The 15850-nt window shown below is 50.3% G+C and overlaps 1 protein-coding gene across 2 annotated transcripts in view; it reads left to right on the top strand.

Moving 5' to 3' along the window:
- PDE4A (phosphodiesterase 4A) overlaps positions 1-7600 on the top strand; it is a 38692-nt gene extending 31092 nt beyond the window's left edge. For both annotated transcript variants that reach the window (XM_028088904.2, XM_028088905.2), the window contains exons 9-15: positions 590-688; positions 789-953; positions 1183-1282; positions 1443-1597; positions 1813-1935; positions 2374-2556; positions 4986-7600. In XM_028088904.2, coding sequence (XP_027944705.1) covers positions 590-688; positions 789-953; positions 1183-1282; positions 1443-1597; positions 1813-1935; positions 2374-2556; positions 4986-5675 — 1515 coding nt within the window. In that variant the 3' untranslated portion in view covers positions 5676-7600. The remainder of the gene's footprint in view (positions 1-589; positions 689-788; positions 954-1182; positions 1283-1442; positions 1598-1812; positions 1936-2373; positions 2557-4985) is intronic.
- The last annotated feature ends 8250 nt before the right edge of the window (positions 7601-15850 follow it).

Below are 15850 nucleotides of genomic sequence, written 5' to 3'. Positions count from 1 at the left end.
TTACTCAATGGCTATTTATTGTAACTTGCAAGCCAGCACTAGGCTGTGCCACCTTCAGTCACCCAGCATTTATTGAGCACCTACCGTGTGCTGGCACTGTTCGGGGTTCTGGAGAGACATGGAAAACTAGCCCCTGTTCCTTTTCCCCTGGCACTGATGAGCAGTTTAGCTCAGAAGTTAAACTGTGCTTTAGGGTCAGTCTAGCCGAGTTAACATTTCGGCTTGGCCACTCGTGAGATACAGGGTCTTGGGGAAGTCTCATCACTCCTCTGGGCTTTGGTTCTCAAAGCAACCAAATGAGATCAAGCACTTAGTGTGATGCTTGGCAGATAATAATCACTCGGTACACAGTCGCTGTGGTTGCCCTGTTATCTTCCGGCTGGTAGGACATGGATGGTAAATTCCATGCTGCCGAGCATGCCACCCCCTGGGTGAGCAATAACAGTGCTACTTTCAGACCAGAGCTCTGAACTGCTAGGAAAGAGACAGGAGGGGTGAAGATCAACCGAGAGGAACTTCTGATCCAAATGGGTAGGGGCCTGGCCCTGGTTCTTGTGGGCTCCTGACCTCTGGCCTCCAACTCCGCCAGGAACTGGAGAACCTGAACAAGTGGGGTCTGAACATCTTTTGCGTGTCAGAATACGCCGGAGGCCGTTCCCTCAGCTGCATCATGTACACGATATTTCAGGTAGGGTGGGCAGAGTGGGGCAGGGTGCGAGGGAGGGGGGCACCGTGGAGAGCAGAGAGCCTGCAGGAGTCACTGCCCCCTCCTCATACCTTACCCTCAGGAGCGGGACCTGCTAAAGAAGTTCCGCATCCCAGTGGACACCATGGTGACTTATATGCTGACCCTGGAGGACCACTACCACCCCGATGTGGCCTACCACAACAGCCTGCACGCGGCTGATGTGCTGCAGTCCACGCATGTGCTGTTGGCCACACCTGCGCTCGATGTGAGCCTGGCCCCCGCGTCTCTCACTGCCCACCTCCCGTCTCCCGTTTGTTTCTCCGGCCTTTGGGTCTCTGACCTGCGTCCCTCTCTGATCCTGTTCCTCTTTCTGATCCTTATCTCTCTCTCCTGAACCCCCTTTTTTGTGACACCCCCATCTCTGTCTTATCCTGTCTCTCAGAACCCCCATCTTTCTAATCCATCTCTCCCCATCCCCCACTCTCTGCCTCTAGGCTGTGTTCACGGACCTGGAGATTCTTGCCGCCCTCTTCGCGGCTGCCATTCATGACGTGGACCACCCGGGGGTCTCCAACCAGTTCCTCATCAACACCAGTGAGTGGCCCCCCGTGGGGGCGGGGCCTGCCGGGTTGGAGGCGGGGCCTGCCGGGTTGGAGTTGGGGCCTGCCGGGTTGGAGGCGGGGCCTGCTGGGTTGGGGGCGGGCCCGGATGGCTCCTGCGCTCCCCTGACCACCTGCCTGGGCCTGGGCCGCAGATTCGGAGCTGGCGCTCATGTACAACGACGAGTCGGTGCTGGAGAACCACCACCTGGCCGTGGGCTTCAAGCTGCTGCAGGAAGACAACTGCGACATCTTCCAGAACCTCAGCAAGCGCCAGCGGCAGAGCCTGCGCAAGATGGTCATCGACATGGTGGGCGGGGCCGGGGCGGGGACCGGACTGGAAAGGTCTCCTCTGAGGCTTGGGGAGCGGCAGGGTCTGAGTCCAGGACTGGAAGCCCCGGGAGAGGCGTCCCTTGTGGGGGCTGGGGACAGGTTGTGCTGAGCGAAAACTATAGAGGCGCAGGTCGGGTCGGTACAACCCAGAACAGGGCTTCAGCGGCCCCTGTGATGCCCCCTCACCCACAGGTGCTGGCCACGGACATGTCCAAACACATGACCCTCCTGGCAGACCTGAAGACCATGGTGGAGACCAAGAAAGTGACCAGCTCGGGGGTCCTCCTGCTGGACAACTACTCGGACCGCATCCAGGTGCCCCTTCGCCCACCATATAGGGAGACTAGAGCCTCTCTCTTCTTCTCCCCCCTTTGGGTCTGGGTGGCTCCCCTCCCTCAGCCTCCAGCCTCCAGCTCCCATGTTGCCCATCTTCCTGTCTCTTTTCTCTCTCCCTCCCATCTCTCCATCCCAACCCCCATCTCCTACCATCCCTCCTCATTTCCTCTTCCCTTCCATCAACCCCTTCCTGTCCCCTCCGCCTCCCCCAACACTGCCTTCTCTCCCCTCCCACACCCATCTCTTTCTTTTCTCTCCCCCTCCCTTGCTCTCCCCTCTCCTCCTCATTTCCCCTCCCTTTCTCCATATCCTCACCACGCCTTCTTCTCACTCTCCCTGTAAAGGGGGAGGTAAGGAAGCATGAGGTCCCACACTGGGACACAGGCATGGCCTCTGAAGGTCCCCCACCTCACGCAGGTCCTTCGGAACATGGTGCACTGTGCAGACCTCAGCAACCCCACCAAACCACTGGGGCTGTACCGCCAATGGACGGACCGCATCATGGCTGAGTTCTTCCAGCAGGGCGACCGGGAGCGGGAGCGGGGCATGGAGATCAGCCCCATGTGCGACAAGCACACAGCCTCGGTGGAGAAGTCTCAGGTACAGGGCTTTTTTTTTAAAGATTTATTTATTTACTTGAAAGAGAGAGAATGAGAGAGAGAGAGAGAGCATACTGAGATGGGGGGAGGGTCAGAGGGAGAAGCAGACTCCCCGCTGAGCAGGGAGCCCGATGCGGGACTCGATCCCAATGCGGGACTCGATCCCGGGACTCCAGGATCATGACCTGAGCCGAAGGCAGTCGCTTAACCAACCGAGCCACCCAGGCGCCCTCAGGTACAGTTTTGTGGCCCCTGTGGAAGGCAGCAGGGTGGCCCTCCCCATCCCATGCTGGCCTGGAGCTCCGAGGGGCCCAGACGCTCCTGAGCTGCCCCTCCACAAAGCCAAGTTAGTCTGTGCTTTTTTCCCTTTTCTATCTTGATGGGAAATTTGCAACATTTTCTCTCCTACAGAACAACCAAGCTGGGCCTCTGGACTCCCCATTTGTAGACCTGAGTCAAACAAGTTCTAACTCATTTGTAGCCACCAAGTAGCATTGATAATAATACTTACCTGGCTCTTAGTTAGAGACCTTACGTCGTTACAGCCTCTCAATTTCCCTGTAACCTGGCCACTGATCTTGTCCTTGATTCTTGGTGGATTTTTTCTTCTTAAGATTATTTATTTATTTATTTATTTATTTATTTGAGGGAGCAGGAGTGAGAGGGTGGGGGGACGGCCAGAGGCAGAGGGAGAAGCAGGCTCCCCGCTGAGCAGGGGGCTAGTGGCAGGGGCTCCATCCCAGGACCCTGGGATTATGACCGGGACCCAAGGCAGATGCTTATCCTTGATTTTTGGTGAATTTTGAAATGAGATGCAATGACTCGTCATTGTGTGCTTACTTAACTTGACAAGAAGTACAGAAACACAGTCTTGTTTGTAAAGTGGGAACGTGAAAGATTCTCACCCTACCCATTTCCAGTCTCCTCCCTGGTGAGACCCATTTTTCCCAGTTCACTGTGCACGCCTTTCCAGACCAGAGTTACCCAGCGTTGGCACTGTTGACTTTTGGGGCCTGATCATTCTCTGTCGCAGGGGCCGTCCTGCGCTTTGGAGGATGTAGAGCAGCATCCCTGGCCTACACCCTCCCCTTCCAGTTAGAACCACCAAAAATATTTCTGGACCCTTCCAAATGTCCCCTGAGCATGCAGATCACCCCCATCCTACCAACGCCTGGGAAAACCAGTTTCATACATTTTATTATAGTTATGTTTACAGGCAAGTTAGTGGTTCATGGGTTTTGCTTTTTTAAAACATATGAATTTTATCAATATATACCTATTTTTATACAGCTTGCTTTTTTTCCCCCAAACAATGCCTTGGAGATCTGTCCAAGTTATTACACGTAGATTTAGTGCATCCCTTTTGACTGTTGTATAGTATTCTCACAGATTTAGTTAGCTAATGGTTCCTGGGGAAACTAGCTAATGGTTTTTCTCCTGTGGCTGGACGTTTAGGTATTGAGGAGTTATAAATTCGCAGTGACTCAAACTGTGTGTGTTCCCTCTTATGTAAAAAAGCCTAGAGGAAGAATAGCACTCCCTTTGGCTCCATGAAATGGTCAGGCACCTAGGAGATTTCTATCATCAGAAGCTTGGGGCCTCTGTCCCCAGAGATGCCTCTCGTGGTCACGGATGCTGTGGAAGCTCTAGCCATTCTGGCTACAAAGAAGGGAGGAAAGGTCTCTGCCAGTTGAGGCAGCACCCCTACTCCCGACTCCCACCCCAGCTCCAATCTTCCATCTACCTGTGGTCACACGGCCACCCTCTCTTTGCAAAGGCAGCTGGGAAATGTAGTTTTCAGCTGTGTAGGGGAAGCATTGCCTCCACCAAGAAAAATCAAGATTCTGTTAATAAGGAGGGAAGAGGGACGCCTGGGTGGCTCAGTCAGTTAAATGTCTGCCTTCAACTCAAGTCGTGATCCCAAGGTCCTGGGATCAAGTCCCACATCGGGCTCCGTACTCAGCGGGGAGCCTGCTTCTCCCTCTGCCTGCCGCTTCCCCTGCTTGTGCTCTCTCTTGCTCTCTCACTCTGAAAAATAAAATATTTTTTAAAAAACTTAAAAAAAATTAAGGAGAGAAGATAACATCAAAGTGGGTTAGGCAATACCCTGCCATGAAGTCATTTCTAGTTTTTCTTTGTTGCAAAAAAAAAAAAAAAAAAAGTCATTATTAATATCTGTGGTGTACCACAGTTTTTAAAAACTAATTCCCAACTGACAGATATATGGAGGTTTCCAGTATTTGTTGGCATCTCATACGTAAAGATTTTTTTTTTCTTACCCATGCAAGTTTTTCCAGGGTGGATCTGGAGAAGCAAGATTACAAGGTTAACTGCTATCCGCCTCTTTTAAATTCTGCTAGATCGCACAGCATGGCAGGATGAGCTGCACCAGCGGGCCACCAGTTTATGCCTTTCTCCCTTCTCTCCTAGGTGGGTTTCATCGACTATATTGTACACCCGCTGTGGGAGACGTGGGCTGACCTGGTCCACCCAGATGCCCAGGAGATCCTGGACACGTTGGAAGACAACCGGGACTGGTACTACAGCGCCATCCGGCAGAGCCCTTCACCACCGCCTGAGGAGGGCCCCAGAGGCCCAGGCCACCCACCCCCACCGGATAAGTTCCAGTTTGAGCTGACGCTGGAGGAAGAAGAGGAGGAGGAGCTGTCTACTTCCCCAGGTGCATTTGAAGTGCAGGACTTGTCCCTGGCTCAGGATCCATCCCCGGCTGAGGAACTATGGGAGGTGGATGGCCAGGCTATGGCCACAGAGGTGAAGGTAAAGGAACCGCGCTTCGCACAGCAAGGCGACTCCGCAGATAGTGTGGCTGCGGGCAAGGACGAGTCCGTGTCCCCAGATGCATCCATGGAGGCTGGGGGCCGCAGCAGACCCCTGGCCCTGTCTGCTGAGAGTCCCCCTCTGCCTGCCTTGAGGACCCCGCCCCCTCCAGAGGAAGCCCCGGGCCTCCTGGGCCTCCCCTCCATGGCGGCCGAGGTGGGGGCCCAAAAAGAGCATCAGGCTGCCAAGAGGGCGTGCAGTGCCTGCACAGGAACATCTGGCGAGGACCCCCCCCAACTCCCAGCTCCTGGTGGGTGGGGGTCAGCTGGAGGTCCTACCTGAGCCCCGGCCCCTCCACCCTGTTGCTCTCCCTGCCTCCCTCCACCACCATCTCCCCCCGACCACCTCCTCCACTGCCTCAAAGACTCTTGGGCCTCCTGAGAAAAAAGAAAACAGAAAAGTGGGTTTTTTTCTCTTTTCTTTTTTTCCTCTTTCCCCCCACCCCCACCCACGGGGCCTCTTTTTGGAGGTGGGGGCTGGGGAACAAGGGGCGGAGGTCCCAGAAGGGATTTTATTTTTGGAATTTTAATTGTTACATTTTTAGAAAAAGAAAAAAAAAAAAAAAACCAGGATAAAACACAGCCACTGTAGACGCTCCTTTTCCGGACTAAACCCCTTGTGTCCCTCCCCGGCTGCCTCCCCCGTCCCAGGTCCCAGGCTCAGTCTTCCGGCCTCCTAGGGCTCCCCGCCTGGGCCCAAGCAGGCATCGCGCCTCCCTCCCTCCAGGCTTTTCCTCTGAATTTTGGAGGGTCTCTGGAACCTAACCAGGAATAGCCATTCTGGGCGGGGGCTCTGGGGGGCTGTCACCAGGGGAGGCCCCAACTCCAGCCCCTCTCTGGCTCACTGCCCACCACCCCCACCCCCAGAAGTCTTCCGCCTCATTTTGCACAAACCTGGCAATACTAACTTGGGGGACAGGGACGGGGACAGGGGAGCTGTGCACTTTCAGATGTAGCAGAGGGGAGGTGTTGGAGGGACATTCACACCACTAACCTGGGGTCTGAGCTTCGAGGAGGGCCTGATCCCCCCTCCGCTTGCCATCCCCTTGCCCTTTCACTTTGGGTTCTGTTTGAATTTTCTCCATTTAGGGGGGAGATGGCTCTGAACCATACCCCTCCTTCCAGCTGCTTCTCCTCTTGTTTCTGCCTTAATGATCCCCATGGCCCTAGGAGAGGGGTTTGCAGTGGCTCCCACCTACACCTTGGGTCGGGTGGGACCAGGCCCAGAGCCCCCATCCTGGGCACCTCCCCCCCCCCCCAGCATCCTCCTGACCCCCTTCATGACCCTTTGCCCTAGGAGGAAGCAATAACAGTGTACACCCACACCCCCTTTCTGGGCAGCCCTTTCCCACCCTGGCACCAACCAAAGTCATTTCTCCTTTGCCCCCACTTGGCCACGCCTCCCCTTCGCCCCTTAGCTATTCCTGGAGCAATACGACAGACAGATGCAAGGCCCTTTTTCTCCAAGCCATGGGGGACTGTTTGGAAGGAAAGACCCCCCCCCCTTCTCCCTCCTTTATGCCCTTCGGCCCAGTTCTGCAGCTGGGCAAGGCAGGGCCTCTCTCTCATCCCCCCACCCCCAATTCTGAGCACACGGTACTGTAGCCCCCAGCTGCCCGCAGCCTTCCATCTGTCTGTCCATCCCTGTGGGGACTACCGCCCACTCCCACCCCCATGATGCTGTACAGGGTTCATTTTTGTAGCGACATTAGTTTCTGTCCCAGCCAGTGACTGGAGTGGGACTTCTTTTTGGTTTTCTTTCTTTTCTTTCTCTCTCTCTCTCTCTCTCTCTTTTGTACATATTGTATGGTTGGTTTGTAAATTATTCTACAGAGGCAAAAAGGGAAAATAAACTTGCCCTTCCCCAGTAGACCCAGTCAGGGGAAGGAGGGGTGGGGTCTCCCAGAGAGAGAGTCCCCATTCCCACTGTATTATACAAACTGTACCATAGACCCCGAAAGGGTGGATTCCGCGCTGCCGCTTCATGGGAAGTCGTGTCATTGTAAGGGGCGAGGGCTTCCCCTTACCCAGGTGTGACTGGTGAGTTGGAACCCCACCCCCAATCAGGGCTCCTCTCCCGGGGGGGGGGGGGCACAGGACCCCCCTGAGCTGCTCTTGTGTTGTCCATTTCGACGATCAATCAGTCGGTCCGTTGATCGATAATCAATCCTTCGATCTTGTCTCCAATTAAATCAAGGCTTTCACTGATCTTCCTGGCTTATGTGACTTCCTTTCCCACCCTGTTCTTGGGAGGTCCACCTCTCCTGCACTGTCTGCCTGGGGTGGGGTAAGGGGAAAGGGAGGCTCTGTCCCTATGCCTCCCCAAGCAGATAGAACCTGAAGGGGGGCAGCAATGTGGCAGGACGCAGCCCCCCCCCCCCGCCCCGCCCCAGGGCCTGGACCGGGCACCTGCTCAAGGACTCCAGGTTGTAAAGTGGAGGTTTGGACTGGTCTTTGGAGGCCAGCAGACCCAGGTAAACCCCACTTCTCTTAGCATCTCTGACAGACCTCTTGGGTACTTCTGGAATCTCAGAGTCATTCCTGGAAACCTCGAGGGGGCCTGTTTGATAATACCTCCACCATCTGGCTGCCAGGCTATGATAAAAGGTCTCTGGTCAAATTCTGCCAGGCAGACGTTAAACTTGATAAACAGGCACAAGGGCATTTATTTACCCCTATAAGTTATATGAATTCCCAGGATCCTAGCCATTTTGGTGTTGCAACCTTCATGTTGCATTAAAAGAAAACGAAAAAACAAACCTGAACCTGAATATCTATATCTTTTTTTTTTTTTAAGATTTTAAGTAATTTCTACACCCAACGTGGAACTCGAACTCACGGCCCTATCAAGAGTAGCACGCTCTGTTGACTGAGCCAGACAGATGCCCCCAAATCTGAATCATATCTTAAAGGCAGGGCTCTGTGTTGCTTTGAGCCTGTAGCCTTATGGTCGGTATCAGGCGACCTAAACCGTCCAAATTCACACAAGACTGGCTTGGGATTGAAGCTGTTTCGTTAACGTGTTCGAGGTTGGGGAGGGAACGACTCAGATATTTTAACCAATCCACATATTTGAATACTGTTAATTCCACTCAAGGGATCCCATTTTCTCCACCTTTATCAGGGTAATTAACAAACCCTTGATTTCACCAATGTTTCTGACATTCATTATGCTAAGGAGGAAAACTTCCCAAGTGGATAAAGATATGGATAACAGAAGTGTTTGTGATTTGAGCTTTCGGTTTAGAATACTGGCTGCCTCTTGCGTGCAATAAATTGAGATACACACACACTCAGTGCTTAAGTGGTTGTTAGACAGTGGGATCAATAGATGTATATATTCACAACATGTGTGTTTTGAAATAAAATGAGGGCAGCTTCCTTGGATCTAAGCAAAGGTTGACCTGCCTACTCCGCTCTATTCATGTCCTTATCAGTAGTTTAGATCCCAGCTCCCTCTGTGTGACCTTGGGCCTTTTCTCTCTGACCTTCAGTTGTCTCATCTATAAAATGAGGATAACAAAAATCCCAGTCAGTCTAGGGCAGGACTGACCAGTGAAACCTTCTACAATGATGGTAATGCTCTGTCTGTGCTTATCCAACATGGTAGCCGCTAGCCACACGTGGCTGTTAAGCATTTGAGATGTGATGAGTGCCACTGAGGAGCTGGAGTTTTTCTTTTCCTTTCCATTAAGTAGCCACATGCAACCAGTGGTTACCATCTGAGACTATACAGTTCTGGAACTTGAGAGGGTGAATGTATAGGATTTAGCGTGTACAAAGGTTTGCCTGTTTCACTGTGGTTTTGAAGATTTACAGTATGTAGATATCCTGGCCCAGAAGAGTGGGGGCTAGCCTGGACCCAGAGAAGGGGAAAAAAAAAGCTGGAAAACTAGGTAGAAGTTTCCAGGGAATCTGAACTTTGTGCAAGAAGTAAAGAGGAGACACAGACGTTTTCCCAAGGGTGTTTCAAAGGGAGGCAGAGTCGGGGAAAGGGTGTCGGGCTGAGGGTCAGGAGGCGACAGCACCAACCCCAGGCTGCAGGGGAAGGCTGATGAGCCTTCTTGCTCTGGACCTCAGTTTCCCCAAGTGTAGGCATGATGTCCCAGATGCCTCCTCTGTTGGGACACTGTGACAATCTGAGAATGTGGATCAAAGGGCAGAGGTGGGCATGTGACCATCAGCTGGCTCTTTAAAATCCTCATGATGGGGAGTTCATCTTTCCTCAGGCAAAGGTGACCAAGGGCAATGGGACACAGCAGCAGGGCCTTGTAATCTGAATAGGACAGGGAGACCTGGGGAAGGGGTGGAGGTGGTTCACACTGAAACTGACATCAGCCACTTGCAAACAAGCTATGTGGTCTGGGACAAAAGGCCCTGGCTCTTCCAGCCTTTGGAGGGCTGTGCCCTGTGCTAAACTCATTAGGTGGATTATCTTATTGGCTCTCCAGCAGTCCTTGAGATATATACCATTATAGGAAACTGGGGCCAGGTTCTAACCCTGTCGAGAAAAGGCAGAGACCTCACTTCACCTACTGTCTGTCCCACAATGATATAGCTACTAGATAACTACCTGATACTTTCATTATTATTGCTCCCCCCTTTTTTTAGCCCTACACCCAAAATGGGGCTTGAACTCAAGACCCCAAGAACAAGTGTCACATGCTCCACCAACTGAGCCAGCCAGGTGCCCCTAAAATATATATATATATATATATATATATATATATATATATATATTTTAAAGATTTTATTTATTTATTGTCAGAGAGAGAGAGCAGCAGCCAGAGGGAGAAGCAGGCACCCCGCTGAGCAAGGAGCCCGATGTGGGGCTCGACCCTAGGACCCTGGGATCATGACCTGAGCCGAAGGCAGATGCTTAACCAACTGAGCCACCCAGGCGTCCCTATATATATATATTTTTTTTTAATCAACTGGCAAATAACGAAGAGATGGACCATCCTTGGGTAGGCAAAGAACTTTGATAGCTTGTTAGTGTTGGTGGAAGTTGGCACATACAGCTTTCCAAGAGTGGTCTGACAATAGTTATCAAAAATATAGGGGGGGAGGGGGATGGGTTAGCCTGGTGATGGGTATTGAGGAGGGCACGTTCTGCATGGAGCACTGGGTGTTATGAACAAATAATGAATCATGGAACACTGCACCAAAAACTAATGATGTAATATATGGTGATTAACATAACAATAAAAAAATTTATAAAAAAAAAATATAACTGTATGGGGGTGCCTAGGTGGCTCAGTCAGTTTGGTGTCTGCCTTTAACACTCCCTGCTCAGTGAGGAGCCTGCTTCTCCCTCTCCCTCTGCCTTTCTCTCTGCTCATGCTCTCTCTCTATCTATCTCTGTGTCTCAAATGAATAAATAAAATCTTTTAAAAAGTTAAAAAATATGTAACTGCATACATTTTGACCCACCCATTGCAGTTTTTTTAAACTCTTATTTTTTTATTTTTTTAAAGATTTTATTTATTTATTTGACAGAGACACAGTGAGAGAGGGAACACACAAGCAGGGGTAGCAGGAGGGGGAGAAGCAGGCTTCCCGCGGAGCAGGGAGCCCGACGTGGGGCTCGATACCAGGACCCTGGGATCACGACCCGAGCCGAAGGCAGACGCCTAACGACTGAGCCACCCAGGCGCCCCACCCATTGCAGTTTTTAAATATTTATCCTAAAGAAACAGTTGGATAAAAACCTAAAGATGAAGGCACAAAATGCCCATTCTAGTATTGGTCAGAATAGTGAAGACCTATGAAAAATGGGGGCGCCTGGGTGGCTCAGTCGTCAAGCGTCTGACTTCGGCTCAGGTCGTGTTCCCAGGGTCCTGGAATCGAGCCCCGCATCGGGCTCCCCGCTCCGCGGGAAGCCTGCTTCCCCCTTAAGCTCCCCTGCTTGTGTTCCCTCTCTCACTGTGTCTCTGTCAAATAAATAAATAAAATCTTTAAAAAATTAAAAAAGAACTATGAAAAATGTCCAACATTAGGGACGCATGGGTGTGGGTGGCGCCGTCGGTTGAACGGCTGCCTTCCGCTGGGGTCACGATCCCGGAGAGTCTGCTTCTCCCTCTCCCTCTGCGCCTCCCGCTGCTCGTGCTCTCGCGCTCTCTCAAATAATAAATTTAAAAAAAAATTTTTTTAATATTAACAATGTCTCCAGTGGTAGGATTAAGAGAGATCTGTATTTCCTGGTCTGTAGTCTTTGATATTTTCTGACCTTTAGCGGTGAGCAGGTATTAATTTTATAATCAAGGGCAAAGTTATTTTATAATCAGGGTAAAAAAATACGCGGTATTTGTTATCTGGGAGGCACAAAAGCATGGTAGATAAGCACACAGACTCTGGATTCAACTTGCCTGGATTCTAGCTCCCACGTCTCCAGTTAATGACTGGGTTCGTGGGAGCAGGTTATTTACTTGTTCTCTGCCTCAGTTTCCCTCGCTGTAAAATGCAAATAATAGCTGCCCAGGTTACTATGTGCCAGACGCTGTTTGTTTTACGTAAATTATTGCACTGAATTCTCACAACAGCCTTATAAAGTAGGTTCTACTATAAATGGGTCACGGCGGGGAAGAAGGCGAGACTGGCACCTCCAGCCCCTAAGCGCCTCCCAGAGCGGAGCTAGGGAATTACAGCGGGTTCAGAAATGTACGCACGCGCAGACCGAGTGGAAGGCGTGGCGAGGACACGCGGGAGATTTCCCCCTGCACTACGATTGGCTGTCGTGGTTGTCATTAGCCGAGAAGGCCGCCAATGAGGGGCGCGGCCGCTTCGCCTTGGGAACCCGAGGGCTGAGGGAGCTGAGGCTGTCCGGCTGCTGCTGGTGCGCGAACCTCAAGGCGGGTGAGGGGAACTGGCGTCACTCCCTGAGAGTGACCCCAGCGTCGTTCCCCCTCGTTAAGAGGACCCCAGCGTCAACCTCCTTTCCTGAGAGTTCCCTGGCGTCATTGCTCCCTTTTTTCCTGAGACACCAACCCTTTTTCCCAAGAGGGACCCCTGAGATGTTCCCTCTTCCTGAGGAGGACCCCGGCGTCCTCTGTCCTTCTAGAGGTGAACCCTAGCCTTGTCCCTTCTTCCTGAGAGGGATGCCAGAGCCATTCATACTTCCTTGGGTGGACCCCGGCTTCATCAGCCTTTCCTGAGGGGACCCGGGTGTCAGTGTGTGTGTGTGGGGGGGACACCAGCTGACACAGGAACTCACCGTGTCACCTGAGGAATTGTTTAAGGAACTGGGGCTGTTTCTCCTAAAATGGGAGCCGTGCGAATGATCTAAAGCTGCCTTAAAATATCTTTCGAGTGCTTCGCACGGTCCCTGACATGGTCAGCAGGTCCTTATTGAGTGATTGGGTAGGTGTAGGACTGAGCCCTGGAAGAGGGATTACTTTGGTCCATGAAGTCCCAAAAGATCTGATGGTAAGAGTTGGAGGGAGGTCGAAAGGGCGTCCCAGTGCTGAACTGAAATCCTAAAAGGCTGAGCACAGAGCTGGCAAAATCCGCAGCCTGGAAGACCTGGCCAGTTGCATTCAGTCCTGCAAAGATGCATCGTCCGTCCACTGTGATCACGAATTGTCTCGTCCACATTCGAATACGTGTGAGGTTCCTGTTGTATGTGTCAAATGGTGAACAAGACAGAAGAATAGAAGAATAATTCTGAATACGAGGCCCACAAATACAGTGCTCATGACTTCTGCAAGTGGCGCCACTTCTTCCTCATTGTTCATTAAGAAACCATCGGTCTGTCTCCCGCCTGGTTGGCTACAAGTGCAGGAGGGCAGAAACTGTCTGCCCCTAGCTGTCACTGCCCAGTGCCTGGGACATAGTAGGCATGGAAGTATTTGTTGTCCATGCCCCACCGCTTCACTTGGTGAATCCTTAGTGGAACGGAGAGATGACAGGGAGGGTGAAGTATGATGAGTAAGGGGAAGACACGCAGTAGAGAAGAAAGAGATGCACCTGCCGTAGCTGAGATTTAAACACCAGCTCCTTGGCTAACGCAATTCATCTTTCCTGACCCTGAAGCTAAGAGCAAGTGAAGGCGAAGAGGCAGCTGAAGTCAGCAGCTCGGTTTAAAATTTCCCACCAAAGTGGTCTAGAGCAGCTGATTTGATCCGGGCAGATCTTGGGATATGTAGTCTGAAAAATGTTCCTGAGTGCCCTGTTTAACATGTGGCCTAAGAAAATCAAAGCTACGACCCTGAGGTGTGGACGTGGTGCTGGGGCTCATGGAAGGGAGAGCTCTTTAAATAGGGGGAAGCTTCCTGATGCATCTGCAGTTGTGTTTCATTTACTATAAATATAATTTACCCAGAAGTTTTGAAGAATGCTAATTTAAAAAAAAAAATAGGAACAAGCCAAGGTCAGGTAATTTTGCACCCTGGGCTCCTCCAATCTTGTTCCTTTCCTAGCTTTCCTTCTCTGGCAACAGTTCCTCTTTTTGCCTAGAAGCCCACAAGAGGGTGCTGTGTCCCTTTTAGACCACACCTCCTGTATCAGCCCAGAGTTAGGCGGAGCTACAAAATCATCGCAAAGTAAGGCAGATGGGTTGGTGGAAGCTCTGATTTTTCACAGGTTACGAGAGTCAGTGAGGAATTTTAAGTAGCACACGTAAAGTGGTCTGAGGTCACTAAATGTTCTACCATTATCTTGCTAACCTTAACAACCTTGATAATCCCAATTAATGTTAGCCCATCAGGTTTCCAGGACTTAAGCCTCATTCCTATCAGTAATACTACATTTATTGTATCTTACTGCGTGCCAGGAGCTGGGGTAGTTATTATCCCCATTTTACAGATGAGGAAAGCCAGGCACAGAGAGGATTTGCACCAAGTTTGAGTGCCAGATATGGGTCTCAAGCCTAGTCTGTTGATTCCAGTGTATTCTCCCCCCCCCCCCGCCTTAAGTTCTATCTTCCACAAAATTTAGTTCCACTAACATTTATATTTTTTAAAACCAGAATGCACACTCAAGGGAGAAGATATTCATTGAATCGACAGCATGTTGTATTGCACAAAGCAAGGGACTCTAGCGTCCAGAACTACAGTGCCCTTCACAGAGCTAAAGGTTACCTTAGACACTGTCCACTTGCTTGAGAGTGGGAAGTTATTTGCTTACCATCACTATGAATCCATCCTCTTTCACCTCATCTTTGATAATCTTTCTAAAGCTTTTTTTTTTAATATTGGATATTTTATTTCTTCCTTTTTTAAAAGTCTTTTTATTTATTTGAGAGAGCGAGAATGAGAGAGAGAGAGAGAGAGCACATGACATGAGAGGGGGAAGGGTCAGAGGGAGAAGCAGACTCCCCGCTGAGCAGGGAGCCTGATGTGGGACTCAATCCCGGGACTCCAGGATCATGACCTGAGCCAAAGGCAGTCGCCCAACTGACTGAGCCACCCAGGTGCCCCTTTGATAATCTTTCTATACTGAAACTTTCCCTCGGCTTATAAACATGCTCTGTTTTCTGAATCTCAAAAACAAACCCCCAAACCCTCCCTGAATTCTTTGTTCCTCTCTAGCTTTCAGCCAGTCTTTTTCTGCCTCTTCTCATCCAAATGCCTCAGAAGAGATATTCTCTTCCTCAGTTTCCTTCACTGATTCAGTGTTGTCTTCTCAGCAACAGTACCTGGTCCAAGGAGGCACTCCATAAACATTTACTGAAGGGATCTGTTGCTTTACCCTCACAAGTCTCCTGAAATGGTTCTAAGATTACTTTCCAGTCACCAAATCCGTGGGCATTTGAAGGGATCTTTCTGAAGCTCTTTGCACTTCATAGCATTGTTCCTTAAAATTTTTGTGCTCGACTTTTTCCTCCACTTATAACTCTGTGACACTATTCTTAGTTTTCCTCATGCTTTTCTGCTGCTGTTGTTTGTTGGGGCTTCTCTTCCATTTATTCCTTAAGTGTTTCTCAGAATGTGCTTTTAACCCACTGTTCTTGTTCTATACCAGTATGTCTTGCAGTGTGGTCCCTGGACAAGCAGCATCAGCATCAACTGGGAATGTTAGAAATGCAGTTTCTTGAGACCCACCTATTGAATGAGAGACTTCTGGAAAATTCAACACCCATTTATAATTGAAAAAATAATAACATGTAGCAAACTAGGTATAGAGTATGAACTTGAAAAAAGTTCCAGCAAAACTTAAGGTATAAGTTACAGAAAATCGTTTGGCAAACATCAGATTTAATGGTGGCACATTAGAAGCACTCACCTTATTATTAGGAATAAGACAATTATTCCCCACTATTCCCACAACTCACCAACATTTCAAAGGTCTTAGCTAATGCTGTAAGGAAAGAAATGAGTGGCGTAACTATTGGAAAAGATGACATTCCACTATTCTTATTTGCAGACGATTTAACTATCTGCTTAAAAAAAAAAAAAAACCTAGAAAACTAGAAAGAGGCTGGTGGAAGATCAAGATATCTAAATCAACAACTTCCCCATA

The sequence above is a fragment of the Eumetopias jubatus genome, unplaced genomic scaffold, assembly GCF_037043125.1.
Source record: "Eumetopias jubatus isolate StellerSeaLion01/CBP00866 unplaced genomic scaffold, mEumJub1_p1.0 scaffold_1, whole genome shotgun sequence".
NCBI lineage: Eukaryota > Metazoa > Chordata > Mammalia > Carnivora > Otariidae > Eumetopias > Eumetopias jubatus.
The sequence above is the reverse complement of the archived record's forward strand: the minus strand, read 5'-3'. Positions and strand labels throughout refer to the sequence as shown.